The sequence below is a fragment of the Vigna angularis genome, chromosome 2, assembly GCF_016808095.1.
Source record: "Vigna angularis cultivar LongXiaoDou No.4 chromosome 2, ASM1680809v1, whole genome shotgun sequence".
In the NCBI taxonomy this organism is placed as follows: domain Eukaryota; kingdom Viridiplantae; phylum Streptophyta; class Magnoliopsida; order Fabales; family Fabaceae; genus Vigna; species Vigna angularis.
The window spans coordinates 29,200,120-29,220,229 of NC_068971.1; the positions used below are offsets into that span (position 1 = coordinate 29,200,120).

The 20,110-nt window shown below is 42.8% G+C and overlaps 1 protein-coding gene across 1 annotated transcript in view; it reads right to left on the reverse strand.

The window, feature by feature from the left end:
- Positions 1-905: 905 nt before the first annotated feature.
- LOC108327472 (phosphoglucan phosphatase LSF1, chloroplastic) overlaps positions 906-20,110 on the reverse strand; it is a 31,889-nt gene continuing 12,684 nt past the window's right edge. Inside the window, exons 6-10 of the mRNA XM_017561168.2 lie at positions 10,942-11,157; positions 2,757-2,862; positions 2,329-2,441; positions 1,708-1,852; positions 906-1,371 (exon numbers count right to left, since the gene is read on the reverse strand). Of these exons, the coding sequence (XP_017416657.2) occupies positions 1,252-1,371; positions 1,708-1,852; positions 2,329-2,441; positions 2,757-2,862; positions 10,942-11,157 (700 nt within the window). The 3' untranslated portion in view covers positions 906-1,251. The remainder of the gene's footprint in view (positions 1,372-1,707; positions 1,853-2,328; positions 2,442-2,756; positions 2,863-10,941; positions 11,158-20,110) is intronic.

The window sequence follows — 20,110 nt, forward strand, 5'->3', positions numbered from 1 at the left end:
CACCCAGAGCTTCCTTTTCGTGCCGCAGCAGCGTCGTTTAAACCACCACCACAAGGGCAAGACGTCAACCATGGAAGCATCTTCATTCTCGCGTTCATCATCAAACCCAGAGAGCCAAAAATCGCAAAAATGCAGAAACTTCTCCATTGCAGAAGCATCGAATCGCGAATCGCATCAACCGCAATTCTCCCTCCTCCTGCACGAGCCATCACCATCTTCCTCAACCTGCAAAGGAAAACCCAATCACAGAAAAATCCTAATGAAGATTGGGCGAAATCGGACCAACAGCCACAATCATCTTCATCGCACTGCACCTCATAATCATCAAACGAAAATCCAAATCGCAATATCTCCTTTCTTCATCAATGTCCACCTTTGTGCACTGCAAGGAAGAAGAACAACATCACCTAGTCTCGCGCAAGGTTCACAAGACTCTCACAAGCACATTCCTCTCAGATTTTTTAATTACCAAATTCCACGTATTCAACTCTCAACATACCACGTTTAAAAAGATTGACACGTCAATCTTCAACCTCAGCAAAAACTTAACCCCGTTAAACCAAATTAATGGCAGGGATTCAATTGATTCAAATTAACACTATTTAGAACTCAATTGGAAATTTAAAAAAAAGGGAATCAAACTAAAAAAACCTATGTAAATATATGTAAATAGAGACAACTAAAGGGATTTAACTTATTACTTTCATCAATATTCTCCTCAACATTTATACCGTTTTAGGTAATGATACATGAAGAAACCGTCACGTAAGAATAATAAGAATGTATACTGTCCGGATAAACAAGGAAAAATAGCAAACTACGGAATATATATGCTCCAGAATGAAATATTTAAATGCTAAAAATGAAAGGACAAAGAATGCTGATTTACGGAATTAAAAATAGCATTAGAAACAACTTCACAACTATAAGAACATTACATAAAATGCTATGAACTGAAATTATTTATGAAGACACCCATCCGTAATCCATTTAAGCAAATTACTTGGGCCAACATTTGAAAGCCAGTACAACATAAATGTGAATTTATACTATGACTACGATTTTTAATACGAATAACAGAATGAAGAAAAAGGGTAGGCCTGCAGAAACATAGGCAAGTTTGGTAGTGTGCACTAAATATGCCAAGACATACCCAGCGTGTGATTACTCTTTGCTGTGACCAAATTTTTTTTTGGCCTCAGTAACAAGTGCAACAACTGCAATTCTGTACATTATAGTATTTGCGTGAAACTATTTGGGGGCCAAAGTGATCGGACTGATAGAGAAAGCAATACAACGAGCTGCTTTTGCCAGCATAAACCGCTCCTTTTCATTCAAAGGCCTCTCAATCACCTTGACAACGTTAGCATCCTAGAACATTAAAGATCAGGCAGTGATTAAAAGATTAATTTTTGTTGTAAGAAATACATGACATACGAATTCTACCTAAGCTTTTACTTAACACACAAATGCAGCAACCGTCAAGAAATATAGGAAATGCAGACTGCTCTCGCAATCAAGTATTAGAAGTAATAAGCAAAATCAGAAATCAAATTTTTAATCCAAAATAATTTCTTTAGATCAGCTAAGCTGCAGTTTCCAGTGCCTAAATAATTGCACAAGAAAAATTGTACTATAGGAAGCGTATCATATCATATATTGTAGATAAATCAAAATGCAAAACACAAATATTAATTGGAAACATACTTTCAGCTGGTGCTGAATAGAAGGCCGAACATTGGCAGTTTCACCAATCACAATTATATTGTTAACGTTTCCCCTGTCATCCCTTTCTGCTGGTGAAGCAGTTGAATGCTTCCATTGCCCATTTACAATGAACTTGTAGTAATACCTGATAGAAACGAATCATGAAACATTCAGGTGCAACAAAATCATTAAATCGTCAAAAAGCTAGGATACATCGTTAAATTGTCTGGAATTGTTTTGGGTGAATGGTGAAGAAGCAGGGGGTAGTGGGAACAGTTTTATGCTTGTGATAAAAAAAATCATACAACAAAAAAAGTAAACAAATGGCATTGGTTAGACTATTAAAAATTTACTCGCGAGGAGTCTTGGCCAATTTGGTCATCATGTTGAGAAAGTAAAGAAAAAGGATATACTTAATCTACAGAAAGAAAAAGGAAAAAATTATTTTGACTCCACGTTTTAAAAATACGTTTATTTAACTGTGATAAATGACAAAAAAATAAATTAAATTTTAAACTAAAATAAAAATTAAATTGTTGAATAAAATATTATTATAAAGAGTTGTTAAAGGTTTGTGAAAGTATCACCGCTCAAGAAAAAAATAGAAAAATTAGCACATACTTTCCTTGTGGAAGTTTAACTTCTACTTCATGTCTTGATCCACCTTGGAACTTTGCCTTTAGTGGTTCTTTCCAATTTCCGGTAAAGTCTCCAACCAAAGTTACATCCTCACCCTGAAACATTAAAACCAAAAGGACAATTTAACGTTGAAACTATGATAATTCTGAATAACAATGGTGATGATTTAATATCTCGAACCTGTTTAAGAATCAACAGATAAATTAGCCGAGAGCCACATTGAAAGCTATATTACAAGTTTATGCCCTCATGGGATGAACATTCCACTTAAATACAGGAATATAGAACAGAAAGGATTAAAATTAACTACCAATGATCAATTTTACTAGTATAACAAAAAAAAATTTCTAACCCAAGAATCAAAAAGATAAATTAAGCTACAAAAAAGCAATGGAAATATAACTTCATACCTCATGACCATTCCACACAAATGTGACAGAATGTGTAGGAGGTCCATCATGTTTGGCATTTTCAACCATGGCTATAAGATCCCAAGTAGCCCATGCAATTGCCGGCCTGCATTACATCTCGATGAAATGCTTTTTCTAAGTGAGAAATTATATCAAACCAAATTTCTATTTCAAACTAAAAAGCATAACAGTTTACCTAGCATTTCCTACAACATACTCAATTTGCTAAAAAACTACTACCATCACTAAAAATTCACAATCTTTAATATCTTCACAAATAACTGTTAGGTTCCTTTATGCAAGAAACCGAACAGCAGCAAATAATACTCACACACTCAACAGTATAAGAAATATGTATGTATATGTATTGATATTTCCTCTGTAATGACAAGAAAAGATGAATATCGGTATCTCAATCTCCCCCAAGGAAGCCTCCCTTCCTCCACTGGCCAAGAGGTCCAGTCTTAATTCCAAATTTCTAATCCCCTACCTCTCTCAAACTATTTGTTATTTATACTCTCTCTCTCTTCTAACAAACATCACCCTCTCTCCTCTAACTGATTTCCCCTCTACCCGCCACTAACTCTCTCTTCTTTTATTCCTCCTCATATACACTTTTAATGGTCTAAATTACCCTCCTCCCCAAGATCAACCTTGTCCTCAAGGTTGAAATCAGGGAACTGCTGTCGAATGTATTGTTCCTCTTCCCAAGTAGCTCCATCCAACCCACTGTCTTGCCATTGTATTAGAACTTGGGGAATTTCCTCTCCTTGTTGGAGCGGGTTCCTGCGCTCTAATACCTTTAGAGGTGTGTACATAGGGTTGTCAACCTGCAGTTCAGTGGGAAGATGCCCTTCCACCGAATGATCCCCTATAGCTAGCTTCAATTGGGAAACATGAAAAACAGGGTGGATTCTTGATGTTGTAGGTAACTGCAAGCGAAAAACAACTGGTCCTAATTGTTTCTCCACCAAAAATGGTCCATAATACCGTGCAGAAAGTTTTGGGTGTAAGCGTGTGGGCATAAAAGTTTGTCTATGAGGCCGGATTTTCAAGAATACCCAATCTCCCTCCTTGATCTTGGTGTCCATTCTCTTCCTGTTGGCATAGTGGGTCATCTGATCTTGAGCTCTGGCCAGATGATATTTAAGTTGTGCCAAAGCCTCATCTCTTGTTTGTAAGTCTTGTGCAACGGCTTCCACCACTGTTTCTCCAGGAATGAAACGTGTGAGAGTTGGAGGAGGTCTTCCATACACAGTTTCAAAAGGTGTGCATTTGGAAGCTCCTTGGTAACTAGTATTGTACCAATATTCCGCCCAAGGCAAGACTGTACTCCAATTTTTTGGTTGTTCAGAACTAAAACAACGCAAATACGTTCCCAGCACCCTATTCAGCACCTCCGTTTGGCCATCTGACTCTGGATGATAAGCAGTACTCATGTTCAACTGAGTTCCCTGCAGGCGGAAAATCTCCTGCCAAAAAACACTCATGAATGTTGAGTCGCGATCACTTACAATGGTCATGGGTATCCCGTGAAGCCGAATCACTTCCTTCACCAACAATGCAGCGATGGATCTGGCTGTATAAGGGTGTTTGATTGGGATGAAATGGCCATATTTACTAAGTCTGTCCACCACCACCAATATAGTATCAAACCCATGAGATTTGGGTAATTTTACAATAAAATCCATACTAATCTCCTCCCAAATGGCTTTGGGTATTGGCAAAGGCTGCAACAATCCTTGGGGAGAAGCTGCCAAGTATTTATGTTGTTGGCATACTAGACATGCAGCCACAAAATCTGTAACAGTTTTCTTCATTCTTATCCAATGCAAAGATTGGGCCACCCGTCTATAGGTTCTGTAAATCCCAGAATGCCCTCCCGTGACACTACTATGGAATTCAGCCAACAAGCGAGGGATCCAAACAGATTTTGCTGATAAAACAAGTCTCCCCTTGTAATGTAATCTTCCATGCTCCAACGTATAAGCTGGATGAGAGTTAGGGTCTACCCTTAATTCCTCCAACACTTTCTGCAAACTCTCATCTTTTTCCACCTCCTCCATGATCTCTTGAAATTCAAGCCAATATGGTCATGATATCATCCGTAGCATCTTATCTGTTTCCTCCTCCTCCATGCCTTTTCTGGATAACCCATCCGCCACATGATTGGAAGCACCTGTCCTATATTTGATTTCAAATTCGTACCCCAAAAGTTTAGCTAGCCAATTTTGTTGACTTTGAGTTGTAATGCGTTGTTCTAGTAAATAATGCAAACTCTTCTGGTCAGTAAAGACAACAAACTTCTGACCCACTAGATACGGCCTCCAATGTTGTATAGCAAGCACCAGTGCCATTAATTCCTTCTCATAAATGGACTTGGTTAAGGAAGACTCAGATAACGCCTTACTAAAGAAGGCTATGGGTCTGTTTTTCTGGGACAAAACAGCCCCAACGCCTGTACCCGAAGCATCACATTCTACAACAAAGGGTTGCTCAAAATCAGGGAGAATCAACACTGGAGCTGTAGTCACTGCCTCTTTAAGCTTCTGCAGTGCCATGGCCCCCTCTTTAGACCATTTAAACATTCCTTTTTTCAACAAATCAGTGAGGGGTTTAGCCATTTTCCCATAATCTCTAATGAACCTACGATAATACCCAGTTAACCCAAGGAACCCTCTTAACTCCTTGATGTTTCTGGGTTCTAGCCATTCCAAGACAGCTGCCACCTTCTCCCTGTCCATCTCCACCCCTGCTGCCGATATCTTGTGCCCCAAATATCTCACTTGTCTTCTCCCAAATTCACACTTTTTTTTGTTTGCAAAAAGTTCATGTTCAGCCAAGACTTTTAAGACTTGAGTGAGGTGTTGAGAATGCTCCTCCCAAGTCTTGCTATAGATAAGTATATCGTCAAAAAATACTAACATGAACCTCCTCAATAGCGGCCTTAAAATTGAATTCATCATGTCCTGGAATGTGGCTGGTGCATTTGTTAATCCGAAGGGCATCACAAGGAATTCATAATGCCCTTGATGTGTCCGAAAAGCAGTTTTTGGAATGTCTTCCCTCTTCATTCTTATTTGATGATACCTAGCCTTTAAATCAATTTTAGAAAAATATGATGCACCTTGAAGTTCATCCAACAGCTCCTCAATGACTGGAATGGGATATTTATCAGCCACTGTTACTCTGTTCAATGCCCTATAATCCACACAAAACCTCCAACTTCCATCCTTCTTTTTCACCAATATTACAGGACTAGAGTAGGGACTGTTACTGGGCCTGATAATGCCCAAATTCAACATCTCTTCCACCTGACGCTCTATCTCAGCTTTCATTCCATAAGGGTACCTGTATGGCCTCACATTGACGGCCTCACTACCCTCTTTTAAAGGGATTCTGTGATCCACTCTCCTCTCGGGTGGGAGGCCTTGGGGGTCTCGGAATACCCCTTCAAAAGCACTCAGAATTTGTTCCAGCTCTACCTCCTCCTCTTGCATTAAGCCACTCTCTTCCGTCTTCTCATCCACCAATTATGTTTGGCTTAAGCTCCATACTAAAGACAGCATTTCAATCCCTTTTTCTTTTATAAGAGCTTCAGGAGTCACTACCCTACGTGTCAGTGATGGATCCCCCTTTACCTCCACTTCTCTTCCTCCATGCGCCACCTTCATGATGAGCTGTCCCCAATCTACTTTGATCTCTCCTAGGGAGGATAACCAGGTCATTCCCAATATTATGTCCACACCACCTAATTCAAAGAGATATAACTTATCTCTAACTTCTAAGTTTTCTAATAACACCGAGACTCCTGTGCAATACCCGCTGGTTTCTTTCCTTTGTCCATCCCCTAAACACACTTTATAAGGGCGTGTGTCGGTGCACTCCAGACCCAGCTCTTCCACCAATCGGGTGGATATAAAACTATGGGTAGCTCCACTGTCAATAAGCACCAAAACTCTCTTCCCCTGCACCCAACCTTGCAACTTCATCGTGTTCGATTGCGAGAGGCCACTCGCGGATAATCCCGACAACTCCATAGCCTGCTGTTCTACTTCTACACTTGCCTCCGCTTCTTCATCTTCATCCTCCTCCGCCAATATCATCACCCGCATGCTCCGTTCAGCGCAACGATGACCTGGACTGTAAGGTCCGCCGCAGTGGAAACAACGTCCTTCTTCTCGCCGCTTCATGTATTCTTGATAAGGCAGGGTCCGAATGCCTCGTCCTGCGGTTCCTCCTCCACTGTTACCAGCCTTCGAAGCCATAGTATTCGCATTAACGTCCTTCTTCATTCCTTGCCCTCCGCCGCCATTCACCGATCCCTCTGACGGTCCGCGAAAAGTTTCTGTCCTCGCCACCGTTCCTGAACTCGCGAAATATCTTCCCCACGTCGTTCCGCCTCTTCCTCCCACTCCACTACTTCCTCGCGACGTCCATCCCACTTGATCGATGTCCCTAGCTCTCTCCATCACCGTCAACAAATCGCGTGGGTCATGCGGTCTCACAGCGTTTCATAATCCCTCCTGCAAACCCGCGAAAAAATATCCCAGCAATTGGTCTTCGGTTACTCCGGTCGCCTGCGCCACGAGTACCTTGAACTCCTGGATATACTCATCGACGCCCTCTCTCTGTCGCACCGCGGCCAACTTCTCAAAGACGGTTCCCCTAATTAATCCGCCGAACCTCCTCGTCAACGCCTCCGTGAACGCCTTCGATGTTGGATGTCGGGTTTTCTTCCGCCAGAAGCGGAACCAGTAGTTAGCGCTTCCGTCCATGCAGATATACACTAACTTCATCTTCTCTTTCTCCGTCACTCCTTGGATGTCAAAAAATTTCTCAGCCTTCGCTATCCATCCCGTTGGATCAGTTCCTTCAAAAGTTGGAAGCTCAACTCGCTTCATCCAACTGCGTTGTACGTCGTTCCGGTCCTCCTCTGATTCTTCATCAGATCTCTCTGTCGACCTTCATTCTCGATCACCATGGACGGAATTTCGACTCCCCTCAGAACTCCTATCGTGGGTTCCAGAACGTCTTCCGAGGGCTCGTCGAAACTCGAGAGTCATAGCTCGCATTTCTGCCTTCAACTCCTCCATCGTCGACTCCACAACCACCATTCGCCCCTCCATTCTTCTCCGATCACGCGCACTCCTCTTCCCTCCGAAATGATCCGGCAAGTCGGACCAAATCTGTTAGGTTCCTTTATGCAAGGAACCGAACAGCAGCAAATAATACTCACACACTCAACAGTATAAGAAATATGTATGTATATGTATTGATATTTCCTCTGTAATGACAAGAAAAGATGAATATCGGTATCTCAATCTCCCCCAAGGAAGCCTCCCTTCCTCCACTGGCCAAGAGGTCCAGTCTTAATTCCAAATTTCTAATCCCCTACCTCTCTCAAACTATTTGTTATTTATACTCTCCCGCCACTAACTCTCTCTTCTTTTATTCCTCCTCATATACACTTTTAATGGTCTAACAATAACCCATAAGCCTTTGGCAAGCAAACAGAATAGATCAGAACAATTTAACTGATTTCATTCTCCTAAAAGGTGAAACCAAAATGTACCACTTTTTGTTAGGCACTTAGAACTAGTGATGAAAGAACAAGACAGAATAGAACAAAAGATAAACCCACAATTGCACCTATTCACTATTAGCTGTAAAAGAACAATGTTTACAAAGGAAAAACTTCACTTCCCACATGATATTGCCCGTCACCAAAATCAGACTTTCAAAACACTAAAAAGACCCCTAACACCTCCCAAAGGGAAACTGTTTATAGACTTTATGAGAAAGTCGCATAACCCCCTTTTATTTCTAAATTCTCTTCTATAATACACATTCCTCTCTCAGTATATTTCCCTTCATAACAATACCCACCGCTGCCTGAACAACATTTTCCTCAAGGTTGAATTCTAAAAATTGAACTTGAATGGCAGAAGTGTTTTCCCATATGACCACTTCGGAGATGCCCTCTTGCTATTAAACTAACCCTTGTTGAGGTGACTTTTGTGCTTCCAGTCTCCCCCTGTACACGTCTTCTAACATTGATTGTTGAGCAAGTTGAATCTCATCATCAGCTTGGTGGGCTGTCCATGCCATGTGTTACCCTCCCTTTGGGGAGTTTTTCTTCCTAGTTAGTGGCTACATGTCACTCTAGGAATGGGAAAGATTCTACATAGGTAGTGGCCACATGTCCCCTCTCATTGGAGAGGAATTTTGCAACTTGTCCTTCTCCTAATGGAGAGGATTTCTCCTTGCTCTCCAAGCTAACCAAGGTGACTCTTTTAGGTCTAAGTTTCTGCCCATTTGGAGACACCTTAGCCTATAAATAGAGGTGTCTCCCCTCATGTAATGCTGCCAAATTGTTATGCTACCAAATTTGAGCCATACTACTCTAATAGGTCACTCTAGGCTAAAGCAACCCAAGTGGCCTCCTCTAGCCACCTTCCTCCAAGAGTTGGCCTAACCTCTCTTATAGCATCACAAATACCACCTCCATCACCATAAAACAACCCATGACCAAGAGCCTTAGTCTCTTTTCCACCATATTTCCACAACCACCCCAACCTTCAACCATCACCATGACTTTCCTTCTAGTTTTGGCCCAACCTAGCTAGGAGATTGCCATCAGAAGGTCTCCAATCGGACATCACTTTTGCATAGCTTTTTCGATATCATGAGTGATCTCCCTTATCAAATCCTTAGGACTGTGAATCTGATTCTGAACATTTGGTTAATAATTTGAATTCTTGTATGTAGTCTTCAACCTTTTCATGTTTGTGTACAACTGCTAATTTTTCATAAACATTGTTGTGTTCTTTGCCTCTAAAGATGGGTTCTTGTTCTTCTGACGCCAAAACTTATACCAATGGTGAGCATTGCCTTTCATACTGATAAGAGCCAATTGTAGTTTTTCCTCTTGATTGACACTCTACACTTCAAAATACTTATCTGCTCAAACTATCCATCCCAGAGGATCTTTACCTTCAAAAGTGGGTAGTTCCACCCTCTTTGTCCAATGTCTCAATGTTTCAGCACCCTCTTCATTCTATCTGTTCCCCTGTAGAAATCTTTCCTCCCTCCTATCATCTCCATTGACCGAGTTTTCTCCTTCTTCAAACTTTTTCTCTCCTTTCTTTCCTTTCTTGATTTCTCGAAGAATCTCTTTCATTTTTTACAAACTGTCTTTAACAATGGGCATATCCATTTTTAATTCTGCTAACATTCTTTCTTGTTCACTGGCCCATTTCTCCGAAGTGCTTATCCAACTCTCCAAGATGATGATCCCTTGATTTGGTCCAGCAGGTCGGACCAAATTGTTAGGCACCTAGAAAGAGTGATGAAAGAACAAGATAGAAAAGTACCAAAGATAAACCCACAAGTGTACTTTTTCACTATTAGTTATACTTATTCACTATTAGCTGTAAAAGAACAATATTTACAAAGGAACAACTTCGTTTCCCACAGGGTATTCCCTGTCACCAAAAGTCAAAGACTTTCAAAACTAAAAGAAAGACCCCTAACACCTCCAAAAGGAAACTATTTATAAACTTTATGAGAAAATCTCTCCCCCAAAACAATTAACTGCATAAACCTTTTTTATTTCTAAATTCCCTTCTATAATACACATTCCTCTCTCTCTCAATATTTCCCTTCCCAACACTTCTGTAGAATTATGTTTTGTCTTTTTCTCTTCTAAAGAACAAAAAGCAAACAAGAGCCGTATGTCATGTTCCATCCCATTTTAAAACTGCCTTGTTATCTTTTTCCAGTCCACACAAATAGTGGCCAGTGAAAGAAACCAAAAATGAATAAAATAGACCGTTATGAAAACATAAAGATATTCTGAGATATCTCCAGAAGAAATTCACTAATATTAGAAAAGTACATACAAATCATAGAAAATACTGGATTACATATAAGCTTCCCAAGGAACTCAGCTGAAAGCTAATAATTAATTTAAATTATTCAGTCTCAAACAGAACTCAGATAATTATGTCCCATGCCCCAAAAGAAAAAGAAACTTTGCATAATTACCCTTTGTTTATAGATTGCATATAAAATATAAACGTTTTTACATGAATGCATCCCATGATCTAGTGTCCTCTTTAACAGAATCAAATGAACAGTAAATATATGATGCTAAAAGTGTTTGAAGTTTGTCAAGGTGAACCTGTCAGGTCTGCAATTGTGCATCCCAGTTACCCAAGTATATGCTGCATGAAGGGAAACATCCGTCATCCAATGTAGGTAGGCAATCACACATGCAGGAGATCGATCAAATCCAGAAGTGCAAGTAACAAAAACACGAAGATTCTTCCTTAGCAAACGTAGTAGAAGCCCCACACAAAATGGGAGTTTTTTCCTCATATCATAAGAATCTCCCTCCCTACAAACAGAATTAAAGAAGGCTCAAATAAAACCAGAAATCATAGTCTAATAGGAAGCCAAACTAGAGTCATCAGTACTTTGAATGTCTTTTCCCGATGAAACTTAATTTTCTTCAATTGACTTTAGGATCACTATAATAAAAGACAAATAATGCTCGTTATATTCAACTTTTGGTAACTCACTGCATAAAGTAACAATCAAAGGGGAAAAGGGGACAAATGAAGTGAAAAAAAATGGAAAATGAAGCTTGTTAGATATATTACGTTTTATGTTAATTAGGGAAACATAGTCCCTATCGCTGTAGGGTTAGCCAATATCAATACTACTACATGTTGATCTTACTTTACTATAGTAAAGGTAACTACAGATGAAAACAACTCTTAAAATTGTAATTTTGATCCCTCAAATTAGACAAGGGTGTTTATTTAGAACCATTGATTCCCAGAAAGCCCCTAGCTTCTTAAGAAGCTGATCAACAAATTGGCAACTAACCACTACTATTATTTTTAGAAATAATACGAAAACTAACTTTGCTAACAGACCCCTAATACTACTTATTACAGTTGTTCCTCCCACCCAAAAGGACTTGTCCTCAAGGCCTTGTAGCACTAGAATGAAAATATGGAAATTGGTGTAGCATAGTGTGTAGTTCCTACCAAAATGCATCTTTGGGGTTGGTATGCTGCCATTGAATGAGCATCTCAATAACCGCTCGAATGCCCTTTTTCTTCATTTTTCTATCTAAAACCGCCAATTGCTACAGCTGCATCTCACCACCTTCATTGATACTACTAGAAGCTCTTGCAATTTGGAATGATTACCATAATGTTTCTTCAGCAATGACACATGAAAAACACCATGTATTCTTGTGACAACAGGTAGCTCAAGTTTCTAAGCCTCTTGCTAGCTCTCTCCAATGTACTAAAATGGCCACAAAATCTGGCAGCAAACTTGTGGAATGATGTATTTTCCAAACTGTATTGCTTATAAGGTTGTACCTTCAAAATAAACTAAGTCTCTGTATTGAAACTCCTTGTCTGCCCACATGAGATCAGAAAACCTTTTCATTCTCTCTTGGGCTTTGTATAAATTTTCTTGCAAAAGTTTGGCAATCTGCTTTGTTCTCACTGTATAAGCCACTGCTTTGACTAATGGAACTTTGTGCATTGCAACATTAGGCATTAATGGAGGATTGCCTTATAAAGCTTCAAATGGGGGCATTTTGGTTGCCGTGTGGATTTTAGCATTGTACCATAGCTCTACTGAAGAAAGATGCTCTATCCACCTCTTTGGTAAGTCACCAGCTACACATCTTAAATTTTAAAGCTTTAATTTGCCCCTCTGTTTGAGGGTGGAAGGCTGTGGAACGAAAGAATTAGACCTTCTGTTGCTTGATCAATTTAGTCTAGAATGCACTCATAAAAAGAGTATGTCTTTCAGCAATTATCTCATATGGCCAACCATGTAATTTAACAACAGTATCGAAAAATACCTGTCCAACTTTAGCTGCTCCAAAAAGGATGAGCTATTAGTGTGACATGAGCATACTTTGTCATGCCATTACACTTAGGAAGAACCACAATAAAATACATTGAAAAGGATTTCCAAGCTCTATCAGGAATAGAAAGTGGCTGAAGTAACCTAGCAAGCATTATACACTCTTGTACCCATTGTTTAACTTCTTTCTACAACCCTTTCCAATATCTTTTTATTCTATTGTAAGTCAGGTTGCCTCCTGAATGTCCACCCATCACCATGTCATGAAAATATTGCAGTATTTTTCTTTTCATGTTCTGATCTTCACCAATTACCACTTTACCTTCTTAAAATTAATCCATCAAATGTGTAGTGCTTATATGTTACAACCCCATAAATGAAAAGAGGAAGAAGAGTAATATTCTTTAATATACAGAAAAGAACACAAAAAAAAAAAAATAGGAGAGCACTCTCTCCTCCAAAGGTTTCCCTTCACAAAGAGCTAAAGCTCAATCTACAAAATTATCCAAAAGTCTCTACGATAGATTTCTTTAGTCAAGAAATCAATATCTCGTGAAACATTGCTCGCACTAATAGGTACAAAGGGAAGGTTTACAGCATAAGAAAAACTGTATAATTTAGTTTATTGTATGACAGACAGTTAACTAGCTGTAAGGTAGTTATTTATCCCTAGTTACTTACATCTTCTATAAAGTCAGAATTGACAGTTTTAGCAGTTTCCAACTTTATTTTGTAACTTGAGAGGGAGAGTCTGGTTCTCTCTAATAACTAATAACCAGAAAGTTGTATGTTGTGCTGGGTCCTCTGTTTAGAGGAAATGCAATAAAATCTATATAATATTTTAGAGTTTAGCCAAGTTCATTCTTATAAGTCTGCAATACCTATTCAGAGACACTTTCCTGATGCTATGGTGATTGTGCGGCATGGTCAATACGAGAATGGAGGCAAAATTGGATGGTTTGGAGCGTGATAGGATATCAATGTGGGCCTTAGAAGGAAGGGAAGACAATAATAAAATATAGTTCTTAGAGGGGTTGAGGGGTCTGTTAGGACAGTTAGGAAGCAGGGGATAGGATAATTGTCCTGGTGGGGTGTTATGTTCAGTTTAGGAGAAGTCTTTAAATAGGGAAATGGTTGTCTAGGGAGGGGACGTTTTGAGAGATCATTGTTGGCAGGTTTTGACCTGTGAAGAGGGTTAAGCCTCTGTATCCAGATTGTATAGAACATTCTTTTTGTGAATAATACTCAGTTTCATTCTTTTCTTTGTGTTTTGCAATGAGAAGTGAGTTCTTGCTTAGGTTCCCAGTTCAGGAACCTATCAATTGGTCCGACCTGCCGGATCCCTATTGGAGGGAAGAGTAGTAGCGGTGGAGGGTCAGTTGGAGGCGGTGGAAATCGCAGTGGCGAAGATGAAAACTAACACGGCGTACCTCCGACGTGAAACAGGAGCCTTAAGGCAGAACTACGAAGCAATGCGTCAGGATATTCAGGCGATCCTGAAGATGTTAAGGGATCGATATCGCGACCCAAACGGCCACCGCCAAGGGGGCAGTGAATCGTCGGTGAATGACAACGGTGGCGGACCCGACGGAGATAGAGAAAGAAGAAGAGAAGGGAATCAAGAAGGGCTTACTAATTGGCGAAAATGAGTGGAGCTACCCGTATTCGAAGGAGGTGAACCTAGAATTGGATTAGTAGGGCAGAAAAAATTTTCGAGGTGCAGAAGGTAGAGGAGGAGGAGAAGTTACAAGTAGCTTTCATTAGCATGGAGGGTTATGCGGGAAGTTGGTTTAGACTTTGGATGGAGAAAACCAAGAACCATTCTTGGGAAGGGTTGAAGAGAGCTTTGGGGATAAGGTTCGGAAGAGGAACACGGGGAACGGTATATGAAAGGCTATCGACCATCAAGCAGGTGCGGGCGGTTGAGGACAATGTCAGAGAGTTTGAAGTCTTGGTAGGACAGTTAGGAAGGGAAGACAATAATAAAATATAGTTCTTAGAGGGGTTGAGGGGTCTGTTAGGACAGTTAGGAAGCAGGGGATAGGATAACTGTCCTGGTGGGGTGTTATGTTCAGTTTAGGAGGAGTCTTTAAATAGGGAAATTGTTAGAGAATGAAGGGTTTATGAGAGAAGAAAGGAGAAACAGAGGACGTAACGGTGAGACCGTTAAGTGAGTTGGACTTAACTGTGAGACAGTTAAGTCAGTTGGGGTTTAACTGTAATGGGATTTGGGGAAAGAGGCCTTTATAAGGACCTCTTTGTTGTATCAGTAGGGAGCTTTTTAGACATTTGTGAATTGTTGACCAGTCATAGCCACTGGTGGAGGAGGTTAAGCTCCTGGAATGCTCTGTATACTAGTTTCTTTTGTTGTGAATACATACCATCTCTCATTCCATATTTTGTGGTGTTGGTTTCCGTGAGAGCAAGAGTGCGAGTGTGTTAGAATTCTTACCTGGATCTCTAACAAAGTGGTCCGACCTGTCGGATCGAAATCGAAGAGAGAACGCGATGGAGGGGAAGCTACATGCTTTGGAGAACAGAATTGAAGGAAAAATGAACGTCGTTGAAGGACGAATGGAACACCTGGAGATGGCAGTAGACGGGTTGAAGGCGGAATCAACGGCCAACCGGCAAGACTCGATAGCGATGCGTAAAGACATCCAAGAACTGTTACGATGGGAGTGCGAAGCAAGCCAAACGGGGAGAGTTCTGACGAGAGCCATGGTTCAGTCAATGATAATGGGGGTGGCCGGCGAGAGGAAGCCGAAGGAGAAAGAGAAGGGGAACGATCAGAGAATCAACCCAATTGGAGGCGACGGGTGGAGTTACCCACGTTTGAAGGAGCCGATCCGTTGAACTGGATTAATAGGGCCGAAAAATTCTTTGAGATACAGAAGGTGGCGGAGGCGGAGAAGATCGAACTGGCTCACATCAGTATGGAGGGAAGCGCCGGTTATTGGTTTAAATTTTGGAAGGAAAAGGCGAGCGACCGATCATGGGAGGGGCTCAAAGAAGCGTTGTTGATCAGATTCGAGAGTCGATACCGGGCGGCATTTTTGAGAGGATGGCGGCGATCAAGCAAACAGCCACTGTGGAGGAATATGTGAGAGAATTTGAAGCTCTGGCCGGACAGACGAAGGCGTTCTCGGACGACCAGTTGTTGGGATACTTCCTGGCGGGCTTACAGGAGGAATTGCGATGTCAGGTGAGACCCCATGACCCACGAAACTTGATGACGGCGATGAAGCTGGCGAGGGACATCGAAGAGGCGCTATGCGGGATAGGTATGCTGGGATGGACGTCATCCAAGAATCCGCCATCATGGGAACGAACGACAGGAGGAGGATCGGGGGTGGTAAGAAACGAACCACCGAGGAGCCAATCGATGCGAACGACCCCGACCGAGAGTGTCGGGTCCGTCAGACGTGACCGTGCTGCTGGAGGCGATTTGGTGAGAGGCGGAATGCAAGGAGGAAGTGATAGTCGTGGAAGAAGCTCAAGAAACCTGCCCTACCCGGAGTTTCTGAAACGCAGAAAAGAAGGAAGGTGTTTCCGATGTGGGGGGCCATTTAGCCCAGGGCACCAGTTCCCGGAGAAGAGTTTACGGGTGGTGATACTGGCCGAAGATGAAGAAGAGGATATTGAAGGGGAAGATGTAGAGTTAGAACCCCCTGGCATGGAGTTATCGGCGTTCTCGGCAGGTGGGTTGACGCAACCTAAAACATTAAAGTTGCAAGGGAAAGTGGGAGGAAAAGACGTGCTAATATTGGTTGACAGTGGTGCCAGCCACAACTTTGTGAGTAGACGATTGGTGGAGGAATTGTAGTTGGCACAGGAGGATACCCCTCCCTACCAGGTGAGTTTGGGAGACGGACGTAAGAAACGGACGCGTGGATGTTGCCCGAAGGTAGTGGTCGACATAGGGGGAGTTGCGATCGGGAAAGATTTTACTTGTTCGACCTGGGGGGTGTCGACATGATCCTAGGCGTGGAGTGGCTGGCCAAGCTGGGAGAGATTACCCTCAACTGGCGGGAATCGACCATGGCGTTCGAGCATGCAGGGAAAGGGGTGGTTGTTAAGGGTGATCCGAAGTTGGATAAAAGGGTGGTCGGACCAGAGAAGTTGATGAAGTTGAGTGAGGTGGAGGTTTGGGCGATCGTCTGGAGTTTGGAGGGTGCGAAGGGGAGCGAGAAGGAAGTAGAGAGAGAAGAGTGGGTTGAAAAACCGAACGGGGACTTGGAGAACATTTTAACACGACATGCAGGGGTATTTCAGGAACCCACAGGTTTGCCACCTAATAAAAAAGAGAAGCATCGGATTACGTTAAAAGAAGGCACCGACCCCGTGAACGTAAGTCCATATCGTTACCCGCACGTCATGAAGGAAGAGATCGAGCGACAGGTGACAGACATGCTGCATGCAGGGATTATATGACCGAGTATAAGTCCATATTCAAGCCCGATCATCCTCGTCAAGAAGAAGGATGGGAGTTGGCGGTTCTGTATAGACTACCGAGCGCTCAACCGCGCCACTATTCCCAACAAGTTTCCGATCCCCGTAATTGAAGAGCTGCTGGACGAGCTCCATGGCGCTCGGTATTTCTCAAAGGTGGACCTCAAGGCTGGGTATCACCAGATTAGGATGAATGAGGATGACGTGCAAAAAACGGCGTTCCGCACTCACTTGGGACATTACGAGTTCCTTGTGATGCCGTTCGGCCTCACAAATGCCCCATCCACTTTCCAGAGCGCCATGAACGATCTCCTTGGACCATTCTTGCGAAGATTCGCGCTCGTCTTTTTTGACGACATACTCATCTACAGTGCGACATGGGGGGAGCATTTACGACACGTGGAGCAAGTGTTGAGCTGCTTACAGCAAAATCACTGGGTGGCCAATCAGAAGAAGAGTGAGTTCGGGAAGAAGGCGATCAGATTTTAGGGCACGTCATATCAGGAGAAGGGGTCCAGATGGATCAGGAAAAGATAGAGGGGGTAATCGCGTGGGAGGAGCCAAAAACTCTGAAGGCGTTGAGGGGATTCTTGGGTCTCACCGGATATTACCGGCGATTCATCCGAGACTATGGGAAGATAGCCAAGCCCCTGACCGAGATGTTGAAAAAGGGGAATTTTGTGTGGACGGAGACTGCCCGGGAAGCGATGGGAAGATTGAAAACAGCGGTGACCACAGCACCAGTGTTGGCGTTGCCGGATTTCTCGCAACCCTTCCAGGTAGAATGCGACGCGTCGGGCACGGGACTTGGGGCGGTGCTCACCCAGAAAAGGAGACCGATCGCTTATTTTAGCAAAGCATTATCGGAAGTGATGTTGGGCAAGTCGATCTAAGAGAAAGAGTAGATGGCAGTGGCCCTAGCGGTGCAACATTGGCGTCCGTATTTGTTGGGCCACAAATTCGTGGTGTATACGGATCAGAGAAGTCTAAAGTTTTTGTTGGAACAGAGGGTGATGACCCAAGCGCAGCAACACTGGATAGCCAAACTGCTCGGCTACGATTTCGACATAGTGTATAAACCGGGCGCCAGTAACCGGGTGGCGGACGCGCTATCACGGAAAGGTAGCGAGGAGTTGGAGAACAAGGCTGAGATTGAAGGGGACGACAGGGGTGGTGAATTGATGGGGATAATGAGACCGTATTGGAAAGATTTCCCGGACGTGATGCGAGAAGTGGAGGAAGATGATAACTTGAATAAAATCCAAGAAAGAGTCATCCAGGATCCCAACAAATACCCGACATACACCCTTGAGAACGGACGATTGCACTACAAGGGGAGGCTGGTTATTCTGGCACAGTCTGAGTGGGTACAAAAATTGTTGGCCGAGTTTCATACCACCCCGACGGGGGGCCATTCGGGGGTCTATAGAACTTACCGGAGATTGGCACAGTCGCTGCACTGGGAAGGGATGAAGAAATCCGTGACGGAGTATGTCAGTCGCTGTTTGGTGTGCCAACAGCACAAATACATGACGGCGTCCCCACAGGGATTATTGCAACCACTGCCTATTCCACAAGCTATATGGGAGGACATCAGCATGGACTTTATTGTGCGACTCCCAAAATCCAAGGGCCAGGACGCTATATTGGTAGTTGTCGACCGACTGAGTAAATACGGGCACTTCATACCGCTCAGACATCCCTATACTGCCCGAACGGTCGCGGAAGTTTTTGTAAGAGAGGTAGTGAAGCTTCATGGGATTCCCAAGACCATAGTGAGTGATCGTGACCCCTTATTTCTCAGTGCCTTTTGGAGAGAGATGTTTAAGATGCAGGGAACCCATCTCCGGATGAGCACAGCATACCATCCGGAGACGGACGGCCAAACAGAGGTGCTAAATAGGGTGTTGGAGGGATACTTACGATGCTTCTGTTCCGAGCAGCCTAAGACATGGACCGTGGTCCTTCCATGGGCAGAATACTGGTACAACACCAGTTACCAAGGAGCTGCCAAATGCACGCCATTTGAAGTGGTATATGGGAGGGCACCCCCGTCGCTGTCAAGGTTCATTCCGGGGGAAACAATGATGGAAGCAGTGGCTCAAGAACTACAAACAAGAGATGAAGCATTGCAGCAGCTGCGATATCATTTGTCGAAGGCACAAGACGCGATGGTAAAGCAAGCAAATCGTAAGAGGAGGCCGATAACCATTAAGGTAGAAGATTGGGTATTTTTAAAGATAAGGCCCCACCGACAAACATCTATGGCGGTAAAATTGCATCCGAAGTTAACGGCTAGATACTATGGGCCGTTCAAAGTGATCCAGAAGATAGGGGAGGTGGCGTTCAGATTAGAATTACCAGCGACCGCCAGGATTCACCCGGTTTTCCATGTGTCTCAGCTGAAGTTGGCGATTGGGACAAAGCAGGTGGAAGCTGAGCTGCCAGCAGACTTGCAAGTAGGGGGATATACATGCTGGCCAACTAAGGTGTTGAATAGAAGGGTCCAGCAGCATGAGGGGGAACAACGTGAACAGGTTTTGGTCGAATGGCAAGATGGAGGGGCAGACAGTGCAACGTGGGAGGATCGGAGTTTGATGCAGGAACAGTTCCCCGAGTTTGACCTTGGGGACAAGGTCGATTGTTAGGAGGGGAGTAATGTTAGAGAATGGAGGGTTTATGAGAGAAGAAAGGAGAAACAGAGGACGTAACGGTGAGACCGTTAAGTGAGTTGGACTTAACTGAGACAGTTAAGTCAGTTGGGGTTTAACTGTAATGGGATTTGGGGAAAGAGGCCTTTATAAGGACCTCTTTGTTGTATCAGTAGGGAGCTTTTTAGACATTTGTGAATTGTTGACCGGTCATAGCCACTGGTGAAGGAGGTTAAGCTCGTGGAATGCTCTGTATACTAGTTTCTTTTGTTGTGAATACATACCATCTCTCATTCCATATTCTTTGGTGTTGGTTTCCGTGAGAGCAAGAGTGCGAGTGTGTTAGAATTC